This window comes from Carica papaya, chromosome 7 (genome assembly GCF_054855325.1).
Source record: "Carica papaya isolate Zhongbai chromosome 7, ASM5485532v1, whole genome shotgun sequence".
NCBI classification, from domain to species: Eukaryota; Viridiplantae; Streptophyta; class Magnoliopsida; order Brassicales; family Caricaceae; genus Carica; species Carica papaya.
The window spans coordinates 13,050,341-13,076,001 of NC_142315.1; the positions used below are offsets into that span (position 1 = coordinate 13,050,341).

The 25,661-nt window shown below is 34.0% G+C and overlaps 2 protein-coding genes across 3 annotated transcripts; both read left to right on the forward strand.

Annotated features, from left to right (window-relative positions):
* The first annotated feature begins 10,603 nt into the window (after nucleotides 1-10,603).
* On the forward strand, nucleotides 10,604-16,695 carry LOC110817685 (phospholipid:diacylglycerol acyltransferase 1-like). The gene is made up of 7 exons (XM_022046325.2): nucleotides 10,604-11,520; nucleotides 13,300-13,522; nucleotides 13,659-13,939; nucleotides 14,074-14,395; nucleotides 14,847-15,106; nucleotides 15,344-15,836; nucleotides 16,344-16,695. The coding sequence occupies exons 1-6, from the start codon at nucleotides 11,003-11,005 to the stop codon at nucleotides 15,825-15,827; spliced, it is 2,088 nt and encodes a 695-aa protein (XP_021902017.2). The 5' UTR covers nucleotides 10,604-11,002; the 3' UTR covers nucleotides 15,828-15,836; nucleotides 16,344-16,695.
* An 896-nt stretch (nucleotides 16,696-17,591) lies between these two features.
* On the forward strand, nucleotides 17,592-22,211 carry WAV2 (alpha/beta-Hydrolases superfamily protein). Of its 2 annotated transcripts, XR_002540249.2 has the most exons (9): nucleotides 17,592-17,969; nucleotides 18,549-18,584; nucleotides 18,777-18,855; nucleotides 18,995-19,049; nucleotides 19,143-19,259; nucleotides 20,360-20,524; nucleotides 20,969-21,212; nucleotides 21,356-21,456; nucleotides 21,856-22,211. XR_002540249.2 is itself a non-coding variant. In XM_022046359.2 (8 exons), the coding sequence occupies exons 1-8, from the start codon at nucleotides 17,732-17,734 to the stop codon at nucleotides 21,870-21,872; spliced, it is 951 nt and encodes a 316-aa protein (XP_021902051.1). In that variant the 5' UTR covers nucleotides 17,592-17,731; the 3' UTR covers nucleotides 21,873-22,211. The 2 variants fall into 2 exon arrangements, 1 of the variants encoding a protein (XP_021902051.1); XM_022046359.2 differs by lacking the exon at nucleotides 21,356-21,456.
* The last annotated feature ends 3,450 nt before the right edge of the window (nucleotides 22,212-25,661 follow it).

Sequence of the window (25,661 nt, forward strand, 5' to 3'; positions counted from 1 at the left end):
GAAGTCGTACCTATTGTGTGACCATAATCTGCCTGTATTCTGAAACCATCAAATGGGCTAATATACCTACACTTTTTCTGCTGAATGCATCGGCTACCACGTTGTCCTTACCCGGGTGATACAAGATGTCGCAATCATAGTCCTTAAGAAGTTCTATCCACTTTCTCTAACACATGTTAAGATCCTTTTGAGTGAATATGTGTTTCAAACTCTTGTGATCGGTATAGATCTAAAAGGTCTCTCTATACAAATAATGACGCCAAGTCTTCAAGGTGTGTATGATTGCGGCAAGCTCTAAGTCATGGGTGGGATAATTTTTCTCATGACTCTTCAATTGTCTAGACCCATAGGCTATAACTTTCCCATGCTGCATTAAAACACAACCCAGGCCTAAATAAGAGGTATCACTGTAAACTGTATATCCCCCCGATCCACTCCCTAAGGCCAGCACAGATGCAGTAGTCAGCCGCTTCTTTAGTTCTGAAAAACTTCTTTCACAGTCCTCATTCCACTTAAACTTGACATTTTTCTTTATGAGTCAGGTCAGGGGAGCAACTAGACTAAAAAACCCTTCCACAAACCTGCGGTAATAGTCCACCATTCTCAGAAAGTTACGGATCTCCTTAACTGATGTCAACTTCTCCCAGCCGAGCACTGCTTCAACCTTTTTAGGGTTCACTAGCACTCTATCCTTTGATATGATGTGTCCTAGAAAGCTACGGATCTCCTTAACTGATGTCAATTTCTCTCAGTCGAGCACTGCTTCAACCTTTTCAGGGTTCACTGACACTCTATCCTTTGATATGATGTGTCTCAAGAAGGTGGTCTACTCAAGCCAAAATCCACACTTACTCAACTTTGCATACAGCTTCTTTCCTCTAAGAACCTACAAAACCTGAGTTAGATGGTGAGCATGTTCCTCTCTGCTTTTTGAATAAACCAGGATGTTATGGATGAACACGATAACAAATTGATCCAAGAATTATTAAGACCCTGTTCATCAAGTCCATGAAGATGGCTGGGGCGTTGGTTAGCCCAAATGGCATGACCAGGAACTCATAGTGTCCGTACCTGATTCGAAAGGCTGTCTTGGGGATGTATTCTGTTTTAATTTTTACCTGATGGTAACCTGAACGCAGGTCTATTTTGGAGAAGACCTGGACACCCTACAATTGATCAAAGAGATCATCAATCCTGGGCAGGGGATATTTGTTCTTGATTGTGACCATGTTCAACCCTTTATAATCAATACATAACCTCAATGTCCCATCTCTCTTTCTGGCAAAAGTGACTCCAGCACCCTAAAGAGACATACTATGTCTGATAAAACCACTGTCCTGCAATTCAGTGATCTGTTTTCTCAGTTCCTCTATCTCAACACGGCTCATGCAATAAGAAGTAACCGAAATAAGCTGGGTGTCTGGCTGGAGGTCTATGGTGAATTCGACTTTCCTGTCCACTAGCAGTCGGGGTAGTTCATTTGGAAATACATCTGGAAAGTTTCGGACTACTGGAATCTCTTGAATACAATTCTCTTTCTTGGGTTTGCCTAGTTAGAGAAAATAGTAGGGTTAAAGTACTCGATGAATAAGAAAATTTTACCATGAAGGAATAAATGCTAAATGATTTTATTCATTTGTAAATGGCTCCTCATTATGAGGATTGAATACAACCTTCTTGCTAAAATAATCTACGGTGGCGTGATACGCCGATAGCCAATTCATTCCTAAAATTACATCAAAATCCCCATATCTAATTCTATTAGGTCCACACTTAATTTTCTATCTGCTATATCTACGACACAAGCCCTGTAGACAACTTCTCCCAATAGTGTCATACTCCCAGCAATAGACACAAACAACATAGAATCAAGTTTATCAAGTAATACATTAAATTTTAATACAAAAATAAGTGAAACAAATGAATGTGATGCACCAGTATCAATCAAAACATGAGCCAAATAGTTACAGATAGTGTACATATCCTGTACCACGTCCGGGTTGGCTTTTGCATCCTACTGGGTGAGATTGTAAGCTCTGTCGTATATAGGAGGTATGCCCTGATTATGGTTCCTTGGACACTCCCTCGCATAATGTTGGGCACTACCACATATGCGACAGGTGTTGTTGAGGCGGTAGTAAGGTCGATCCACATGATTCCTATCACAATGCTGACAGATCTTATCGCGTCCTGCCACTGGAGCCTGAGGGGGAGCCTGGATCACCAGCCTGGACCTCTTGTTCTGTTGAACAGGCGCAGTAGGTGCTGATCTATGGGGTGGAGCTGAGAGTCTGAGGTTCCTTGCTGCCTGAGAGAGGGTACGGAAGCTCCTCTCCATTAGCTGTGCCTTGGCCAAAATAGCCGAATAAGTCCTGTGCTCCAGCACAAATAAATGCTATCTAATCTCTAGGGAGAGGCCCCACTCGAACCTCCCAGCCTTCATGCCTTTATCCAACAACGTCTTAGGGGAGTATCGGCCCAACCCCAGGAACTTGCGAGTATATTCTGACACAGTCATATTTTTTCTGGACCAAGTGGACAAACTCCATCTCCTTCAAATGTCGGAGGTGCTCTGGAAGGTACTCTGCATAAAAGGCTGCTAGGAACTGTTCCCAAGTAACTGAATCATGCAGGGTGGTCTGTTTGAGTTCCTACCAACAGTCTACTTCTCCCACTAGCATGTAGGTAGCAAGGGTGACCTTCTGTTCAGGAGTCACCCCCAGGGTCTTGAAGGCCTTCTTTATCTCTGCTAACCAGTACTCGGCATCTTCAAAAGAGGATCTCCCTGTAAAAGTATATGGGTTTAGTCTTTTATCCTCTCTATGTAGCCTGGGTCAATCATGGGAGGAACTGGGTCCCTGTGGTGGTACTTTCTGATACGATGGGGGCATCGGATTGTATTGTGGCGGTGCCGAGTGGTACTGTAGCTGGGGCACCGGATCATTCTGCGATGGTACTGGGTGGTACTATGGAGGAGCAGGGTCGTACTGGGGTGGCTCGAGATCCTCTCGCTGCAGGGGTGGCTCAACCTGTGGTAGCAGGGGAGGGTCAAGTAGCTCCCTTCTCTCCTCTTGGCCCTGCTGGGCAGCAATGAGTCTCTCCAACATCTCATATATCCGGTCAACATCTTCCCTAAGCAAACCATCTCGGACTGTTCGATTTAGTGGGGGTCTTCCTCTCTTCATTTCTCTGTACCTGCATTTCACAAGTGTTGAGTGATAATTCATTGTTTTAGTATTTCTCTAAGTATTATTGTGCAAGGAATGGGTCGTAGGAATGCGGCTCTGATACTAACTGTAAGGACCCTAAAAATTTAAAAGAAAATATATAATAATTTAAGTGCGGAAGCGGAATAAAAGGTTAAGGTTTACATCCCTTACACAATAACTTAAAAGTACTAAACAATATTACGGAATGAATTCTCTGAAAGAAACACGAGAAATAATAAAATTAATGGAAAATAAAAAGTATCTAGCATCTACTCGCAATCTTCTTGCAGATCGAGCTCTGGAACCAGATCATCTTGATCTGAAATGATTTAATAAAGGATGAGCTACACTAGCTCAGTAAGGATATCACACTATATCACCGGCACATAAGTAAAGGTTAGTATAAAATTAAAATAATTAATGGAGCACTAAATTTAGCAAATTCATTTATCAATCATAAAATTATTTATCGTTCACTTACCATAGTGGAATTTATAAAAACAACCTATAGAGACAATAATACCATACAGATCATAACTTCATGAACAATCAGCAACATAGAACATATCATAAATTTATATCCATTAACAATAAACCAAATCTTAACCGTTTCTCACTTCACCAGCTTACTAGTATCCATGGAGATTCATAGGGGTGTCTCCGCTACACGTGAACCCTTTCTCTTAACAATCTCAATTACTGGGTCGTTCCTATACCCCGTCCGGTATGAGCACCAAGACATTAAACCTTAATACCCCGTTTGGTATAAGGGTGAAGCGGGCTGTCCCCATACCCCGTCCGGTATGAGGGTGAAGTGGGCCGTCCCCATACCCCATCAGGTATGAGCACCAAATTACCGAGTCTTCATACCCCGTTCAGTATGAGACAACGTTCACGGTAGGGTTTCCTATGTACCCAGTCCGTCCACCATCTTCCAGGATATCTAGTAAGGCTGTCATTCCATCTGTTTATTTGATCACACCTTTTTCCTATTTTCTTTTAGTCTCCATTACCAAATCAAACATAATCACTTAAACAAATAAACATGTATCTGGTAATGCAATCATGTCTCAAATCTCAAATCAAACAGTAGTCATGTAAGGTAGTAATACATGCATTTAAATTATAAAATAGATAAATCATATACTATCATACTTCTAGACTGTAAAATAATCAATAAATCATAATGTCCGGTTCGGGCTCCATTAGCAATCTGTAATTAGTTATGCACATCTATTTAATTTGTACAAAATACCGTATTATTATTTATTTAAACTTTAATTCTATGATAGAGAATAGGGTGAGGGGTCCGTACTCGATCTGACGTTGAAAAGCTAAACGGTTCACTGTACCTATGAGCGGTCCCTAGGTTCTCCGAATTTTTTTCCGGGAACTAAAACGCGCTTATAGTACCTACAAATGTTCCAAATATACCCAAAATCAGTCTCAGAGCCCACTCGGCCAATTTCAAAAATCTGGCACGGTGGCTCCGCTGTGCTCCGGCGACGGTATCACCGCCCGCGGCGGTGGTTCACCTCAGGTCGGCCGTTTTTGGCCGAATTCGACCAATTTTGCATCGATTCCTGCGAGCACACAAGCTAAAGGGCCTCAGTGAGTCGAAATAATACGAAAAATCGAAACTCACCGGTGGTGGGGCCTCCGGCACAGAGGCTCCTCCGGCTCACGTTGTGTTTGGGTGTTTCGCTTCGATCAACCTGTAGAGAAGAAAATGGTGATCACAATGGTGGAAAAATTACGAAAAATAGGAATCGGTAAGGGCCTCATCAGAAGCGGTTTGTGAAATTTTCTGCAGCAGCGCCACCAGGCTTCGTCGGTGTTTTTCGGCCAATTAACCTGTCCTTTCACTCCGATTTGGCCATGGGTGAGCTTAAAATTGAATTTCGTGTAAAACAAAAAGTTTTTACCTTTTTTGGCGGTCAGAAAGGGTTCCGGTGCAGCGGCAGGTGGCGGTGGTCGGCTCCTCGACGGCTGGGTCATCTTCTCCGGCGAGGGGTTCTGGCTGGTAGGGTTAGGGTTTGGTGCGGATATGGGTTATTTATACTCATCCACTTTTGATCTAGGTCGTCCTTGATCTGGACCGTCCGATCACGATTAAATAGGAAGTGAATCTGGGCTGTTCATCGTGATCCAATCTGGGCTGTCCATCGTGATTCACTCTGGACCGTCCGATTACTTTTTAATCTGGCCGTTTGATTGCATTTAGGAGGGAGAGCATCCAGGCCGTCTGTGCGCGTGCAAACGGACCTCAGCCATTCAATCGCGCACACGCGGATCGCCCATGTGGCCCCCCCGCGTGGTCTCCTGAATCAGCACCTCTGCCACTTGGCGCGTCCTGGTTGGTCAAGGCTGCTGATCGGGCGTCTGACATGGCAAATTTTTTTAAAATTACAATTTTGACCCCCAGTTTCCGATTCTTCTTTCAAAAATACCCCCAAAACCTAATTTTTCACTCCTTTTTCTCAAAATTATTTTCAATTTAATCCTCCATCAATTTTACTCAATTTTTTTCATTAAAATAAAATAAAATATAATATAATATAATAAATTAAATTAAATAAAAAATATATATTTATTAATTAAAAAAAGAAAAGATTTTAGTGGGTGTTACATTGCATGATTTGAATCAAGCCACACCAAGTTCTTTCTATGAGCAAGAAAATAGTTTAAGCTATTTTCAGTAAGAAACCAAAAATTATTTCTAAACATAAAAAAAAATTACTAGATATTTGCATCTTAAATAGTACCACCAACCTAAACATTTTCAATCATCTTTTAAAACTCATAATTCTTTTCATTCCACCATTTCTGTGATATTCCATTATATATCATTCTGAACATATCCAACTCATATCATATTCTAATAAACATAAATGCTACAAGATAAGAAATGCTTTTGATTAAAAATACAATATTTTCCATCAAAGAATTAAGAATTTTCCTCAACCAACTACTCCCAACAATATTTTACACTACAATATTTTACACTACAATATGCTTCTGATTTAAGTAAAACAATATTTTACACTATATAAAATTTTCATGTTTTGAGAAAGTAAAAGTTAGAGGCATTGAATTATGATTAAAAATCACCAAATCTTCATTAAATCAAAAAAGGGAAAAAGGACTCTATCTTATTCTCTATCTTGGACAATAATTACACAAAAGTAGCTAATATAGATTGGATCTATTTGCATATAGACAAATCTTCTTGAATCTAATAAAACATGTATCCAAAAATTTAATAACAAAATTTATCTTGATGATAATCTAAACTGAAATCAAAATATTGCATGAATATGAAATGTATTCTACTTTCAAACATAATGATCCAAATGTATATTCGCATCATTTCAACTTCCCATATTGTCTAAAATTAAGAAATACTAAATATTTAAAAAGTTATGCTCAACAAGATCCCCATTAACATTCCATGCAATCCAACAAAAGTTTCTATATCTCCTTCTAACCTGCTAGTGAATTCAATTGATGTCAAATCACATTCTTTTTTAAAGACTAGAGTTTTTTCTCAAATACAAAAAGACAAGTGGCATTACTCTTCAGATAAATAAGACCTTCATCTCGGGCAATGGAACAACTCTCTCCCAAAAAAAAGAATTATTAGGAAAAGAGCAACTCTAATGGATCTCTGTTTCTAAAGCATACAAGCAATTGGACCTAAAATGAAAACTATAACCAAATGAATAATCCTAATGTACTTCACCAAACTAATAACAATACAAAAATAAAAAATAAGTGATTTTCATAAATAACACAACATTAACATCATGAATAATAATTAAAAAATAAAAATAATATACATAAAAATCTCATAAAATCAATAAGAATATATGAAAAAAAAAACAGCTAAGAAATTTTTCAAAGAGAAAACAAAACTTATCGGAAGAAAAAAAGGGAAAAAAAGCATATTTTTTGCTCTTTTTTTTTATCTGTGAAGATGATTTCATATGGAAACGTGTGGTCTTATAGAAGTGGAAGAGAAACAAATTGCAAAGGAAAGATGGTGCTTTCAGATGATTTCAGATGGAGAAAATGCTTTAAAGAAGATAAGGGAAGATGATTTCAAATGGAGATAAAAAGAAGAGAAGTAGATCGCGTGACGAAAGAAATAGATCGAGAAGAAGAGAAGTAGGTCGAGTTGCTGCGTGAAAGAAGGAAAATGCAGTCTGAAATGAGGGTTTTCTCAAGGGTGAAATGGGAATTAATAAAATTAAATCAGAGTATAACCAAAACAAAAATATGAGTTCGTAAAAAACCTCTGAATCGGTAGTTTTAAAAATTTGCCCAAAATTTTCCTGTTGGATACCATAAAACACCCTAAAATAACCATACAATCAGGAAACAAATAGGATTTTGTCATCTCAATACCATACCTTACATTAATTAACCACAAAATAATATCATCCAAATAGAGGATAAGCAAAAATTCTTCTCATTTTCTTTGTTCACATCACAGAAGCAGCGTACTTGGAATGTGACGAGCAGGACCAGAAGAGCGGAGGAGCAGTAAACAGAAAAGATAAATTGCATAATTTATTTATTTAATCTTGGAATTGCATATTTTTGGGGTAAAAATTGTTATGATTTTCTTATTAAAATTAAATGTTAGTTGAAATTTTTTAAAAAAATTTATTTCAATTATTAACTTATTATCTTTTTCTTGATTATAATCTATGTTTATCAATTCACTATATTCGACTAAAGTTTCATTCACCAGAGTAATTGATGTAGCTTGAATTAAAATTATGTTTGTGGTTTAATACTGAGAATGAAATCGAAAGTACATTAAAATAGTTGGACTTTTCCAAACTAGATTAACTCAATTGCGAAATTAAAATACGAATATACCAAAGATTTAGGTGAAATTAATTACTCTGATATGTCTCCGTTGATAGTTTTCATTAATTTAATTATTTTATTTTGATTAAATTATTTTAGAATTTTTCTCTCCATAAATTTAATTTCGATTTCTAGATAATATTAGAATTTTTATAATTTTGATATTTGATACACAATCTCTATAGAACGATACTTTATTTGTCATTTTATTATTTGAATGATTTTGTACACTTGAGAATGCGCCCATCACCTTTAAAAGACACCATAAATGAAAATTTGACTGATTTATTTACCAAATCATTACCTATTTTTATATTTGAGAAATTGGTATACAATACTCGTTAGTTGAGAGAAGTAAAATGATTTTTTTGCAAGAATTGTTACATGTTGTGCTCTTTTTCTTTGATTAAGATCTTATCCCACTGGATTTTCTTGGTAAGGTTTAAGTAGACAATATTTCTATTGTAAAATGGACATCAATAAGGAGTATTATGAGTTCTTCAAATTTCATAAGTTATAGATGTTTATATCTCTTCAAATTCCATTTTTCCCATTCCATGACCTCTTAGTTAATTTATAATTAAATTCATAGTCACACATATCCCTATGAAAGAGGTTGTAGATAACTTTGTGATATGGTGAATTTAAAAGAAAACAATTCTTATCCTTTTTTTTTATGTTCTTCTCTTATTTCTTTTGTATTTTTCTATTTTATAGATGCACAAACCTCTTCATATTACATTTCTTCTAATTCCATAATCTCTTAATTAATTTGTGATTTAATTAATGATCTCAAATACTGTTATGAATAGACGTTGTAAGCAACTTTATGATACAATGAATTTGAAGAAATATTTGTCTATTTATATATATATATATATATATATATATATTTCTATTATACAGATGTTTATACCTCTTCATTCCATTTTTTTCTATTACATAACATCTTAATTAATCTATAATTTAATCCTGAATAAAGATTATAAACAACTTTATGATATGGTGAATTTGAAGAAATAATTTTTGGTCTATTTTTTATATTTTATCTTATTTCTTTCGTATTTTTCTATTATATTACTACCATATTTTTTTCAAATTTACAATAGTTCTATCATATTTCTTACAACATGTCAAATGATATATATTAAATTAACATATAACTACTTATCATATATTGATGCAAACAAGGCTAAAAATACTTAAAATACTCAAAGAGCATCAAAAGATGACTTGGAGCAAATTTCAAATGATGTGAACATAAATAGAGTTCCAAACCTTGAAAGTTTCAGCGGACCAATAAGAAGATTAAAGGCAAAGAAGTTTAAAGAGTTGTTCCAAGTTTTCACTCAAAAATATGTAGATGATGAGCTGGCCAATTGTGGATAGTTCAAATATGAGCTTTTTGAATAGCTCAAATTTGTAACTTTAATTGGGTTTAAATAATTTGGGATAATTTGGGCTTGTTTGAGTTTTATTGGTAATAGGTGAATAAACCTTGTGTATAGGCTGGATTAATTGAGTTGTTTTAAGTATTTTGAATTATTTTATTTTAATTTGAGTTAATTAAGCTCATATAGTCAAGTGTAACCCATTTGGGCTTAAGTCGTGTCTTAGTGTTATTATAAGAATGAACTCATAACTATATAATGTCACAAACAATTAGTGGTGTTGGTTAAAAAAGCTGGAGTTACAAAAAGTTACATAACAATTACATGCTTATAATTAGTCTAGTTATTGTTGGAGTTACAATTATAATTATCACATAATAAGCCTAATTATTGTGGAAGTTACAATTTTAGTTATTGTGTTGTAATTTATCATTAAATTCTTTGACTATAAATATTAAAGGAACTCTTCTTTGTGGACATTAAGAGTTGTAATCAAATATTTCAGAATTGAGTTGAGAGCGTTTTAGCTTTCTTTTTACTTTATGCACAAGGTGTTGATTTGGAATACACTTGCTATCACTTGTATTTCAATTTTGATTTCCTATTTTAATTGTTCTTGGTGCTTGTTTGGATTGGGTTCAATAAATATTATTTATCTTTCTTAGGTTCTATTTAACTTTTACTCTTTGGGTGATTAAACAAATTTGATTACTTTTTATTTGTGATCAAATTCTGTTCTAAATCGATTAAAGAGTTCTAAGACTCAAACAAGAGTTTTAGGGTTCCGCATCATATATATTTCTTAATAAGTAATAATGTACATTACTATATAAAGTGGTGGTAAGTGTTAAAAAGTCTAAAAATTTAAGACCTTAGAGTTGGGATTGTTAATTCAAATTAATTTATAATATTTTGTCTATAATTCATTTATGATTTTAGTTGAAAATTAAAGCATTAAAATGTTTTTATAGTTAAAACTTAAAATGTGAATTGAAAATAAACCTGAATTTATGCACGTGATAAAATTTCCAGAATTGGATGGATACTTCTCTGTTTCTAATTTTTTTTCCAATTTTTATAAGAAAAAGTATTAAAGTGGTAATAATTAAAGCTCATTCCCCATGAATCGACTTTCTAAAATTTACCATTAGAATCCGGCAGCAGCAGACAGCAGCTTCTGGGTTGTACTAGCTACTAGGTTAAATCCATCCATGAACACGCAATTTCTCACCGTTGATTTTCCTCTTCACCTCTGATTCGCTGACCACCGTTACCCTCATGAAGTAACCACCTCCCGCCACCTGTTCATCCCGTCACGGCGGGTCCCAAGGCCAAGATCTCTGGAAGAAACGACAAAACTCCATTGCCCATTTCATAGATCTTAAAACACATGTTTTACGTTTATGTTCATCACAAATTTATTTGATGATGTTTTTTATTATGACCCTTTTTGTTCTTTTGACTTGATTAACAAAACTATCGAAGCATTTATTGTAACGAGGTCTTATCCTTAGAATTAGAACTATGTCGTCCGCTAGGCGCAGAAAGGCACCCGGCGCCTCCAGACCTCGGAACGAAGACGACTCCTCCACTCAGATTGATAAAGAAGATGGCAACAAGAAGGATAGACCCAAGAGAAAGCAGAATGAAGATCACTCTCAGATTGAAAAAGAAAATGCGAAGAAAGACAGACCCAAGAGAAATCAAGACCAAGACGACAACGCCCATCCAAACAAATGGTCCTGCGTCAATACCTGTTGTTGGTTTATTGGCTTCATATGCTCCATGTGGTGGTTTTTATTATTTCTATACAACGCAGTGCCGCCATCCTTCCCTCAATACGTCACGGAGGCCATCACGGGGCCATTGCCGGATCCGCCAGGCGTTAAATTGAGAAAGGAGGGCTTGACGTCGAGGCACCCTGTGGTGTTCGTGCCCGGAATTGTCACCGGCGGCCTCGAGCTTTGGGAAGGCCATCAATGCGCCGAAGGGTTGTTTAGGAAGAGACTATGGGGCGGTTCATTTGGGGAATTGTATAAAAGGTTAGTGGCTTTTCCGATACTGTTGGGTTTATAATTGATACACCCTTTGGTTGGGGATTTAAATTTTAGATTTATTTATTTATTTACTTTTTCAATCTTCTTTAGAATAATAACGTGTGAAAAAAGTAGGAGCAGCAAGTTTGAAAGCTCCTTTCCTTATGGGTTATATCGTTTGGAAGCAATGGGTCAGGTTGTTTCTTAAGCTTTATTTGCTGTCTTTAAAAGGCTAATGGATTAAACCCAAGTGACTTAAGCCTTCTTAGTGACGATACAGTAGACTTTTTGTCAAGTTTTCTACTGCTTTCACTTGAATTTGCAAAGTTTTTCTCAAAATGCATTGTCTCCTATATGTTCATGGATATGGAGTTTGAACACAGTGTGTGGTGATACAGGATCTGTAGACTACAGAGAGGTGAGCGATTCACGTTCAATCAATTATTGGTTGCAAATTATTTTATGCCATACTGTATAAATTTTGGTTTGGAAGATTGAAGTTGGTTCCACTCTATCTCACATATTGTTGTTTAATGAGACTATTATTTTCCTAATTCAGTGTTCAATCATCTAAACTTGGTTTAGGTCAACCTAATTTAAAAGCAAGGTATAAAGTTGTGGGAGACTTAACGTATTTCCTTCTTTTTTAAGGTTTCAAATGTTATGTCTGGTCTCTTCTTACTTTGTTTGGTGTCAGAAGTTTTGTAGGAAATAGGGAACTTTAGAAGGCTGCTTACATTTTGTTGAAATGGGCGGGGGTATATGATGGATTTTTCTTTTGAGCTTTTAATGTTTCAGAAACTTTTTGGTTTTGTAACTGGTGTATTTTAGAGCAGAGAACTTCAATGGTGGTGTTTTTTTCCAATTGCGTTGTACTAGTTTAGTGAACTTTTTTACATTTTGGTCAAGACATTGGATGAAAATCATACTTAAGAGGTCTAAAGTCCTGAATAATGCCTACCATAGTAGTTAATTTTTGCTGCTAGCAAATAAGTTCCACATAGTTCAAAGGTTGAGAATCATTAACAATATCAAGATCCATAGAATTCTGATGTAGGATTATTGTTGGAAATCCATTAAATATTATGAATTATGTTTTTTATGGCCAATTTTCTCCTTTATGTAGTTAAGATTCCTGTTGATCTACCATGGGTCTTTATTGTATCCTATGTCTCTTGACATTCGTTAACTACAGGCTTGTGGAATCTTTCTCCCATCCATTTCAGTCTCTTGTTTTATTGATTCATTTTTCAAGTATGAGTTGCCTATTCTGCAAAGCAGAGCTCTGGAGTATAAGCAATTCTTCTTTTAATTTACTGATGTTAAACCAGCTTTTCTAATGACATGAGAAAGAACGTGTTTCACTTTTTGAGTGTTCAGAGGTATACTCTGAAATTCTCACTGAGGCAAGCCCAGTTTCTTTGCAAGAAATAGACTTTTGGCTCTTTTCAAAAATGAAAAAGAAATAGACTGTTGGTAGAAAGTGCAGGGTTTATGCTCCTTGATCTTGGAGCTAGCATATCATTAATTTTAAGAGCATGAATGTTACTGGGAGTAGGAAAAAACACTGTAAGAAAATAAAAAACTAACCATCTCATGTCTAATAATGGTTCATTCCTTGTGGTTTGCTACTTTATTAATTTTTCTTAAAAGATTCTATTTGATTATCATTCACTTGGTATAATTGTATATTACCTGGCCTGGATGTTTCTCAGAGTTAAGTCACCCAAGGCATTTTATAATCTTTTGGTGTTTATCCCATTGTTTTTTCCCATTCCTATGCAGACCGTTATGTTGGGTTGAGCACATGTCACTTGATAATGAAACTGGACTGGACTCTCCTGGTATAAGGGTCAGGCCTGTATCTGGACTCGTGGCAGCGGATTACTTTGCAGCTGGCTACTTTGTCTGGGCTGTATTAATTGCTAATTTGGCTCGCATTGGGTATGAGGAAAAAAACATGTATATGGCTGCATATGATTGGAGACTTTCATTTCAGAACACTGAGGTATTATGTGAAAATTTTAATTCTCGCAGTTCCAAGACATTTTCTGAGCTGTTAGTGCATTGTCTTTGTTAAGCAATTTCTGCGGTTTCTGTTCCACAAATTAGCTCATTCTTTCCGTGCCTAATTGGATAATCAGGTGAGAGACCAGACACTAAGTAGGATAAAGAGTTACGTAGAACTCATGGTAGCTACCAGTGGAAAAAAAGCTGTTATTATTCCACATTCAATGGGGGTCCTATATTTTCTGCATTTTATGAAATGGGTTGAGGCACCAATGCCCATGGGTGGTGGTGGCGGATCAGATTGGTGTGCCAGACATATAAAGGCAGTTATGAATATTGGAGGACCCTTTTTAGGTGTTCCAAAAGCAGTTGCAGGGCTATTCTCTATTGAAGCCAAAGACATTGCAATGGCCAGGTTTTCCATGGAACTATAAAGATCTGACTAAATAGTTGTTATCTGATTTTCATATAAATCTTTAAAACATAAAGTAATCTAAGACCAGGTTCTATTTCATTTTCGGATCTTGAGATATGCTAATTCTCAAACAGGGCTTTTGCACCAGGTGTCTTGGATAAGGATGTATTTGGTCTTCAAACTCTACAACATATGATGCGAATGACACGTACATGGGATTCAACCATGTCAATGATTCCAAAAGGCGGGGATGCTATATGGGGTGGTCTTGATTGGTCACCTGAAGAAACCGATAAATGTAGTAAGAAGCCAAAGAACAATGTTTCAAACATTGCAGGCCAAAATGGGAATGAGAATTCAGTCAAAATGAAAAAAGTGAAGTATGGGAGAATTATATCATTTGGAAAAGATGTGGCTGAAGCACCTTCCTCCAAGATCAAGAGGGTGGATTTTAGGGTAATCTTCAACTTGAAATTTATTATTTACTGTTACTATCACTTCTCTCATGTGATCTATAAGAAGTCTAACATTTGCTTGTCAATATCTCCCTCCAAAATTGTTATTTGGGATTATGATATGACATAGAAGTTTAGCTGACAGGTTTGATTTCTCCCCACTTTCTTATCAACTGATCTTAGTATCCTCGTTTTCTGCTGCTTTGCTATTTATCTCTAGTCATGCATATGTCATATTTCGGGAAATTATTGTCTTATTGTACTCTATCATGCACCTTGATTTAGTTATCTTAGCATCTTGTTTTCTGCTCCTTTAATATTTGATTTCTGATAATACATATCACATTTGGGGAAATTATTGTCTTCATTGTACTCTATGAATCCCCTTGGTTTAGTTAATTGTCCCATAGATCTGTTGGATGGTGTTGTAATTAATGGTTATTGTTTGACAGGATGCTGTTAAGGGTAATAACCTTACGAACAGGAGCAAATGTGATGTGTGGACAGAATACCATGAGATGGGCTTTGAAGGAATCAAAGCTATTGCAGATTACAAAGTTTACACAGCTGGATCAATATTGGATCTCCTCCATTTTGTTGCCCCAAAGCTGATGTCACGGGGAAGTGCTCATTTTTCGCATGGAATAGCTGATAATTTGAATGACCCAAAATATGAACACTACAAATATTGGTCAAATCCCTTGGAAAGCAGGTGATAATTTTCAACTTCTCTTTGTTAAGATTTAGCTGTTTGTTTCTTGCCTATGATGATCTAAAGCTACAACCTTATATATGTACAATATATAGTCCTATGGCAGTTATTTTTTGCTTTGAAATTGTCTGTCCTATGTTATGACAGCTAAACTTATTGTTTGAGTTTGCATGATAGAAGTTCATTGGCTGTGTTAGTAGTCATTTTTTAGGTCTCCTAATATCCTTTACTTTTCAGGTTGCCAAATGCTCCGGACATGGAAATTTATTCGATGTATGGGGTTGGAATCCCTACGGAACGAGCATATGTCTACAAATTGACTCCTGCTTCTGAGTGTTATATTCCCTTTCAAATAGATACCTCGGCCGATGGTGGAAATGACGACCCATGTCTAAAAGGTGGAGTTTTCTCTGCCAATGGAGATGAGACTGTTCCTGTCTTGAGTGCTGGTTTCATGTGTGCAAAAGGTTGGCGTGGTAAAACTCGATTCAATCCTTCAGGAATTCGCACTTACATAAGGGAATATGATCATGCCCCACCTGCTAATCTTCTGGAAGGGCGGGGCACTCAGAGTGGTGCACATGTTGATATAATGGGGAACTTTGCATTGATTGAGGATATACTACGAGTTGCAGCAGGGGCTAGCGGAGAGGACTTAGGTGGAGACCGAGTTTATTCTGATATCTTCAAAATGTCGGAAAACATTGACTTAAAGCTTTAAATTCAAAAGGTGAGTACTTTCTTTTCCATTTCCAGAAGGATTAGTATCTATAGTTCAATAATTAACATACTGTCATTGATTCAAGCAATCCGATAAAATTACTGCAATATTATAAAAGGGGAAGGGCTTATCATCTTTTTGGTGAAGTTCTTCAAAATTTTCACTTGTTCCAGTATATAAGATCATAATGGGTGTTTCTTTTTTTTTTTTTTTTTTTTTTTTTTTTTTTTTCCGCCATTTTTGTGTGATTATTCAAATCCCATGTTAGCTGTAATACGTTTCTGGTCCTCGTGTGATTAGAAATTTAGTTTCTTTCAAGTTTCCCATCCAATCATCAGGATGCACTTATGGTTATTTGCCAAAGCACAAAGATGGCCATTTCTGCTTATGTATCTTATATCTTTTCTTACATATTTAATGTCGATAACTTCCCGGTATTCTTGGTTATTTAACTCCATGTTTTTTCTTCACCATGTTTCAGTGATGTAAAAATTGTACTTGGTTCTTCTGCCGCAGGTAATAGTTGTGGTGGTGATAGAACCAATGCTTTGATTTTGGGTCAGGATTGACGTTCAAGAAATAAGCGGTGGTGGGCGTGAAAATTCAAATTCAAATTCAAATCAATTACTGTCACAAATGGGTAGAGATTTTTGTTGTATTCTAAATCTTTACTTGTCTGGGAAAGCATTAAATCAGGTTCATTTTCCCCTTGGTAAATTGAAGGGTCCTATATAAGACTGAGAGGGTTTATTTATTTATAAAATTAGTATTGATTTGTTGTAATAAGCTTCAGAGTAGTTAGTTATCATAGAATCATGTTGAAACCAATCTTATCAACATCTATAAAATGTTTTCATCTTCGTTACAATATTCATAAACTGATAGATTATAATTAATAAAAATTTATATATTTTATTAATTAAATATCATATTCACATTAAGAAAAGAAAGAAAGAAAAGCTTGATTGACATGTATAATTAACTACTATTCTTCTCTCCCTTCTCTTTATTTCTTTTTCTTAAAACAAGTAAAAAAAAAAAAAAGATCGAACAACTAGTAATTGGACGGCTGATAATTATTAAAACCTTGTTATTCCATCACACTTTTAACATTGATGCACTTTCTACTCATTGCCAATACAATACAAAAATAATAAAAAAAGCCATCGTGTATGTATCTACCTACTCGCTCATATTTACAGAACAATCAACACACAAATAAAAATAATTTTATTGTTGTTTTCAATATCATTATTTTTACTATTATTAATTACGTTAGAATCCCCTTAAAAAAACTTACTTGCCTAATAATTACATATACAAAATTAGAAGAGATAAAAGATAATTTTTACTAAATAAAATATAAAATTAAAAGTCACGATAGTTTCACTCATCTTCCCATAAATTCCCCCCCCCCACAAAAAAAAAAAAAAATCACTCTTTATTGCTAAAATTATCAATATAATATATAATTAATGATAGTTATATCTCCTTTATTATATTTTACAGGTAAAACTTATTGTTTATAATAACACGGTATTAGCTTGCTTTTTTTATTATTTTAAAAAAGAAATTTTTACGAAATGCAAATAGACTAAAATAAATAAATAAAATATTTTCAAAATTTCGTTTTATTTTTTGTTTAATCAAGAAATAATATTTTTATTTAAAATTGATAAACATTAATTCAACTAAAATTAAAATAATATCTGAAATCAATTTTTTAAAATTTTTTTGTCTTTAAAAAAAAAAACCCCCCCACAAATATTCCCCCCCCTGTGAGCTTCGTTGCTCAGCGCATCAGAGCAAACTGAATAGGAAACCAATCCAACAAACACCACCACGTAGATACAAATTGTCATCCGCAACAGAGTAAAGGCGAAGGAGAAAAAGCCGAGTCAAACATGGTGTCGTATGTCAGTGCCTTGTTGTACGGAGTTGGGGGCATAGTGATGGCTGGTATGGCGCTGCTCGTCGCCTTTCAAGAGAAACTTGTCTACGTCCCGGTGCTTCCCGGACTCACTAAGTCCTACCCGATTACTCCCGCCCGCCTCCGTCTCATCTATGAGGACGTCTGGCTCCGATCCTCCGACGGCATCCGCCTCCACTCTTGGTTCATCAGGCTCTTCCCCGACTGCCGAGGTCCGATCCATTTTCTCCTCTTCTTCACCTAATTTCTTTCTTTCTTTTCTTTTATGCTTTCTAAAATCTTGTTAGGGTTTTTTTTTCAGTTGGATTTGAATTTTGAGTGTGCTGAGCCTTGCAAATTTATTGCTTCTTTCCCAATTTGGTTTGCTTCGAGGTTTACCACCTCCAATCTGTAAAATATTTCAGCATCACAAGTTTAATTTGGCCTTAAATTAACTAAGAAACAAACGAGAAATCTATGCTCCCAAACATGATCTTAGCTAATTCGATGTTGCATTCATTAGAAGAATTTGGCTTGTCCTTGATTTTGTTCGTGAACTAAAAGTTGCCATTTTTGTTGCTTTAATTTAGTTAGCTTTAGAATTAAATGATTTCCTAGAAATTTGAGTGGAAATTCAAAATGCTAGACTTTCAGATTTCTAGCGAACGAGACCAATTTTGTGTTCCCTTCCCTTAAGATGTTGTTTTTACTTGTTTCAAACAATTGGTTTTCTTGGCACGCACTCTTGCAGTTCTTGTTTCTGATTAGTAAAAGCTATCAAAGGCTTAGAAATTGTTCTGTTGATTTTACAGGTCCAACCATTCTGTTCTTCCAAGAGAATGCTGGAAGTATCCTAAGTAACTTCATCGTTATTCTTGTTGCTCATCGAGGATATTGATCTTTGTTTATGTTTGCTACTTGTTCTACATATTCACTTCATTTGACATTAGCTTTCTTCCTTTTTTCTCTTTGCGATCAAGAAGCTTCCGTTACTGTTGCTAAAAAAACCCTGTATTAGGTCCCTAACTAACATGCTACAGATATTGCGCACCGTCTAGAAATGATTCGGATATTGTTGCAGAGGTTGCATTGCAATGTCTTCATGCTTTCATATCGAGGGTGTGTATATGCTACATTCTACGTGAATGCTGTTCTTTAGTGGCACTTTTTTTGATTTATTTTTTTAATTAAGTTTGGGGGAATTACCATATGCATGCAGCATATGTAACTGGATGTAGTTCATTTTTCATTTATGCAGTTATGGGGCGAGCGATGGCTATCCTTCTCAGCATGGAATTATACAGGATGCTCAGGTTGGAATTCCTCTTGATTCTTGTATTCATGAAAAGCTGTTATGTTAAACTCCTAATTTATCAGTTGCTATTCTTGAACTTGATTCTTGTTAGGCTGCATTGGATTATCTTTATCAAAGGACTGATATTGACACATCTAGGATAGTTGTATTTGGAAGGTCCCTTGGGGGTGCTGTTGGAGCTACGCTTACCAAAAACAATCCTGATAAGGTAACATTGAAGTAATTTTGTTTTCATATTATTGTCTAGTCTTCTCCTACTCTGGATTACCAAGAGGGAAGGTTGTTAAGTTTTATTCTGCAACTGGATCCCTCCATTTTTTAAGTGCCGTTCAATCATCAAATGCGTTATTTTTTTCCTGGATGTTGGAGCAACATTTTGATCTTCCACTTTATATACAAGTTGGATATACCCTCACTTTTTTGTGCTGCCATATGTGCGACATGAAATTCATCCAGTGGTTTTTCTTTTTTTTTTTTAAGAAAAAAAAAGAAAATGATTTGGTTAGCAGTATGTGCAAAACTAACTGTTTGTTTAGAACAATATTTAGCTTAGCCTGAATAGGATATTGTGAAATTAATTCCAGCAGTTCCTCATAGTTCATCAGTTGAAATGGTGGCGTAATTTGAAAGTAAGTGATGGTAGCACTTCTTGGAATAACAAGTGGGTATTAGATGCATATTGTCCACATGAAAAAATCTTTTTAACTACTTTAACAAGCAAAAGTAGGTACTTCAGCACAAGATAACTCTAATAATGTGACACCAATTAATAAGGTCAATTTATGATTGAGGAAATCACAGCCGTATTTGCCTTCTGTGGAAGCTTCCTACGTTTAAGTTGATGTACATATGACAATGGGATTTTCGTTGCCTTACAGTGAGATGCTTAGCGTCATTCCAATGAGACAGATTTGTTCCTTTCAGAAAGAATGACATGATTAAATACTACTTTCTCCTAGGTTATCTTTTTCTCTCTGTTGTTGGTTGATTTATGTAGATGATTCAGCTCCATGTGTATACATTCTGTCCAGACAGTAAATTTGATATTCCCACTAGTTGTGAAAGGTTTTTCACACTGCACTCTATAATTGATCCTTGCAAGTCATCTTGGATCAGGGTTTTGGATCTATTCTTACTCAGTTTTGTCTTTTCAGACAACTGTTTTCTGCTTCAACTAATAGTTTCAGTTAATCCCTCTCAAATTTCTCTTTTTTTGTTTTTCTGAACCTTTATTTATTTCATTTTTAAAAAACAAATCTCATATAATCTTCTAGGTTTATCACATTCTGTCCAATCTCTGTGATTCAGGTTTCTGCATTGATACTGGAGAACACTTTCACATCTATTCTAGACATGGCTGGGGTTCTATTGCCTTTCCTGAAGTGGTTTATTGGGGGAAGTGGCTCAAAAGGTCCAAAAATTCTTAATTTTCTTGTCCGTTCTCCATGGAGCACCATAGATGTCATTGGTAAGGTAAGACTACATGCTGCAAGTACTCTTGGTTTCTTGCCGATTCTTTTGGACTGTTTTGCTAATGCATCTAAATCTTTGATCTTGTTGGGTTCCTGTTTCTCCATCTAAATTATATTTGTTTTATTGTTCTCTCTTTTTGTATTTATTCTTTGCATTTGATTTGTGAATGCACAATCTCAGCTCATATGGGCGGGGAAGAAAGAATTTGCTAATCTTGGTGAGCAACTGTAAACATGTATTAGCTTTAAAAAAGGCAGTACTGGTCCATTTACTTATATTGACTTTATTAATTTGCCAAATAAGAGAATCTGGAGAGCACTGGAAACAAAGATTTTTATGTCTTGTTTAATGATATTCTTCTAATTTTCTCCTTTATGTTCTTATAATTGTTTCATCTCTTGCTAGTCGTGCATGTGTTCCATAATTTGAGTTTCTTAACAACAGATTGAGCAGCCAATCCTTTTTATATCTGGATTGCAAGATGAGATGGTTCCCCCAGTGCACATGAAAATGTTGTATGCTAAAGCAGCAGCTCGTAACAGACAATGCACCTTTGTGGAATTTCCAAATGGGATGCATATGGATACTTGGCTGTCTGGTGGGGATCACTACTGGAGAACAATTCAGCAATTCCTTGAAAAGCATGTTCCAGAAAAAAAGCAAAGTGAATCACAGCAAAATGACAATGGTAAGTTCTGTTCGTTTGGTTCCCCCAGGTCATGGCCTGAATTCTTAATTGGTTAATCAACATGACTATAATTTTTTTGTTTAATCATTCGAAATTCATATCTCTGATTTCCAAATGGTAATCAAAATCCTTCCCTCCCTCAGGATATTGGATAGCAGAAAGTGGCAACAGAGAGAATAAATGATTTCAACTGTCTTTTTGACAATGATACCAACGTCAATTTATTGGCTTAATGAGATCTTCAGTCAGTTTCAAGATATATATGCTGCTAATTGCTTTGGGTTTATCTTTAGTTCTTTATATTTGCCTATCTGTTCAAACTGAGACCAAATATTCTTTTGGGACCGAGTGCACATCAGAGTTATATCCACTTGGTTCAATTCCTAATTCGTTCCTAGTTAATTCATATCTTTAATTGTTATAATAGTTTTGATATATAGAATGACAATATTAATTTTTTGTTTCTTATTCACTCTCATCCCTCCTGGAATATTGATGCTAGGGGTTCAATTTCTATCTTGAGAAGTAGGAATTAGAATTTCGAAAGAGTGGATGAGGTTATGATTTGTACGTGTATCTAATAAGCTTATGACTTTAGCATTTATGTTTTACACTCGCTGCTTATTTTATGTCATGCTTGCAGATCTCAAGGAGAGGTGATCAGAAGCAGCTGGCATGTGAACTTTGAAAATTTCATTTACTTGGCATAACAGCAGGGACCTCCAACTCTTTGTAACTTTCTGGAAGTTGCAGATAGTGGAAGCTATTCTAAACTCTCTAAGTTGATATCTGCTGTGTTCTTCTGTTCCCGTCAGGATCACTGTTGAGATTTTTCTTTGTTTAGGAAAAATTAATTTTGGGTATAACAAACCGTAGGAGGTACTTGGAAGGCGTGAAAATGCCCATGAGTATATTGTAAGACATTTGACAGACTATGACATTCAATCAAAAAGTCTGACCAGTTGGCATTTGTATCAAATAAGAATTCTCTTCAACATATGATCTGGATGAATTGAGTGTTTTAGTCACTCAAATTTTACGATCTACTCAAAATATTATTTGATTAGTCAATGAAAATAATATAGTTGATTAATTAAATAAAAAAAAAAGTAATGGATAAATTTATTAATTGATTAGGCTTACTCGCATTTGAATGAGATTTAGTTAAATAAAATATTTTAAGATGTTAAAGTCTTAGTGTAATATGAAGCTATCTTTAATTAAATATATATATTGGTAAAATATATGGATACATGTACTAACAAGTTCCATACAAAATTTTTGAATAAACTCTTGCCCCTCATAAATAGAGGCTCTTCACCAATATTTGGAGATGATTCGAATAAAATTGTAAAAAAAAGAATTGCTTCCAAAAATCCAAAAAAAAATTATTTTTTCCACTTGTTTGATCCCATTATAATAAATAAATAAATAAAATTAAATTAAATTGAAAAAAAAATCTCATATAACGTAAAATGAAAAATAGATTCTTGAATATCTTAATAAAAAAGAATAGTTCATATTTTGTCACGTTGCTATATAACTCACCAAGATTGCTAGCATTGGGAGTTAGTTAGAATAGGACAAAATTGTAATTATGAAAAGGCTTCATTGATAAAAGAGGGAATAGGCAATCTTAGCCTCTCACTTGAGACAAGTATATCTCTTTTATCATCTCTCTGCAAAACTTCATCATTGGAATTAGTGATTTATATTCAAAAATAAATATATTTTTTTTTTCAAAATTTTATATTGATAATAAAGATTATTCGAACGAGTCATAAAAAATATTTTACTTTATAAAAACTTAAGATTCATTTTTCTTAAAATAAGTGAAGTGAGTCTTTTTCATAATCAATATGATAAATGAATAAATGTGGATCATAGAATTAGAAAACTCAAAACAATAATTAAATATCTAACTTATTAATAACATTTGAGCTTCCTCCTCATATTATTATCCCATAAAAAAATAGTGCAAGGTGTTGAAATATTCTAACTTATTAATAACATTGAATGCATCGATCCATTTTAATACTTTTTATTTTAAAAAAATATATTAATTATGAATAACTTCATGCAATCTTGTTGATTAAATAGCTCAAGATTAAGCCCACCATTGAAGAAGTTAAAATATTTGAGAAGTTAGCAATGTGATACTAAATATTAGTTTCCATCAAGTCCCAAAATGCCTTATCAAATCAATGGTAATAATAATAAGTTGTCTTTGTGTGGCAAAAAGATAAAAAAGAACAACACACACACACACACATATATATATCATGTAAATATTTAAATTTTGATAATACTAAGATAATTGAATTTGGTGGTAGATAGGATAAGAAATTTTAATTTACCCTATCTATTTTGGGAATCCAAAATTGTTTTGATAGGGTAATACATTACCTATTTTAGAAATATTCACCTGGATAATACTTTAAAATATTTAGATTATTATTTTTTTTACATTTAATCATTACTATAATATTAATTACATAACTATAATTAGCATGGACCACCGGAGTATGTCTTTTACACTATCATCTTGTTATCGAGTATTACATAAAACTATAAAAAAAAAAAAAAAAGATTAGAAAGAGGTAAAAATAGCTAAAATTAGACTAAATTGGACAAAATAAAGTTGCTAAACTAGATAGTCATTATTTGCTATTAGACAAATCTGAAGAGTTTGGCCACAATTCGTAATTAGAAAATTGTAATTTGTAACTTACAAATCGTGACTAATATTTTTAAATTTAGAATATGTATAATAAAAACTTTAATATCTATCTTTTTAGCCTATATATTTAAGAAAATCAAGAATAAAGCAAATTAATCTTCAAAAAAGTTGAAAATTTCTATATAAAAATCTTCACACAAAAAATATATAAAAATTTAGAACACAAAATGTTAAAGAAATAAGTAGAATCAGTATGGAACGAGTTAAGATTAAAACACGGGTTTATAAAAATTCAACTATCAACTTGTCCCTAAGTTCTATATCTTAAGTCAATAACTTGAGTTTTTTAATATTCCAACAAACTCTTACAATATATAGTTTTAGTAATACCTAACTCACCATTCACGTATTTTACATAAATACAAATCATTTAACATGATTTTTCACATATCTTTTACAAGATTTTAAAGAATGTAAGAAGAAATTTCACATTTGTTCTCTATAAGAGTGAATGTACAAGTTAAAACTCATTTAAGGATTTAATATAAGCTCATTAAAAAAAAAAGAGAGAACTTTTGCTTGATTTAAAGGGAGAAAGAGTTATTACACCAAAAAAAAGTCCATTTAGGCATTTAATAATTTAAAAAATTGTGCCTTAAAATGCTATTATCACATATATAATGTGATAAATTCATTACATCACTTTATCACAAATATTTTAAAAATATAAAATTTTTATATATGATGAAATGACATTACACATTTTAAAAAATTATATTATCTCGACATTTCTTAATTGATCAAAATAACATGATATGTTTCATCATATCATGTCACTTGATCATATCTCATTATATTAATATATATGATACGTTTTCTTATCATATAATCTGAATATTATTTTGATGAATCAAAATTGTATGATGTATTTTATCATATAATATATATTAAAAAAATTTCTCATAATTTTGTAAAGATAAATTTTTCAAAAAAAAAATTGTGAAGATCTTTTTATTAATTTTTAAAAGTATAAAAAGAATAATTTTTTGGTCAAAATTTAAATCCCTAGTTACAAGAAAAATAATTTGTATTATATATTAATTTTTTTTTTTTATCCTTCACCATTTGTCCTTTGAAATCTCGAAGTTCATTACTATTATTTTGATCTTTACTGCAGTTTGGATTTTAAATAACTCATTCAGCGCTATATTAATACAAATTAAATATTGTTATTAATCGAAATTAATGTAAATATATCAATATATTCATTGTTACATTATTTTATATATTTCAAATTAATTATTGATATTCTATTTTTATAATAATTATTTATTTTTATAAAATATTAAAAAATTAAGATGATCATTTAAAGTTATTCAATTATCCTAAACACAAATTTGACCATCCAAAGCATCACTATTCTTGCCTTTCTAACCATGATTGCCGTTACCCTGTACCCCCATATTCAATGGAAATTATTGGAATTTAAAAGCTCTGGCCTGTGCATTGTAAAACGACGCCGTAACAGTATGAAAGAATGGCATTTTCGTCATTCTAAAAAGAATTCCCACGTTAAACATGAAACCCTATATAAATGAAAAGCCGCACCGGAGCTCTCCTTGTCGCCGAACACTTCCAAAATGAAGAATCGTTTAAAATCCGTAACCGTCCACGGTGCACCACTTCCCTCTCTCGCCAATAAAAGACGGTGGCTGCCGCCGTCTGTCAGTAAATCTCCCTCCGTACATCCACGTGGAGGTACACGTGTG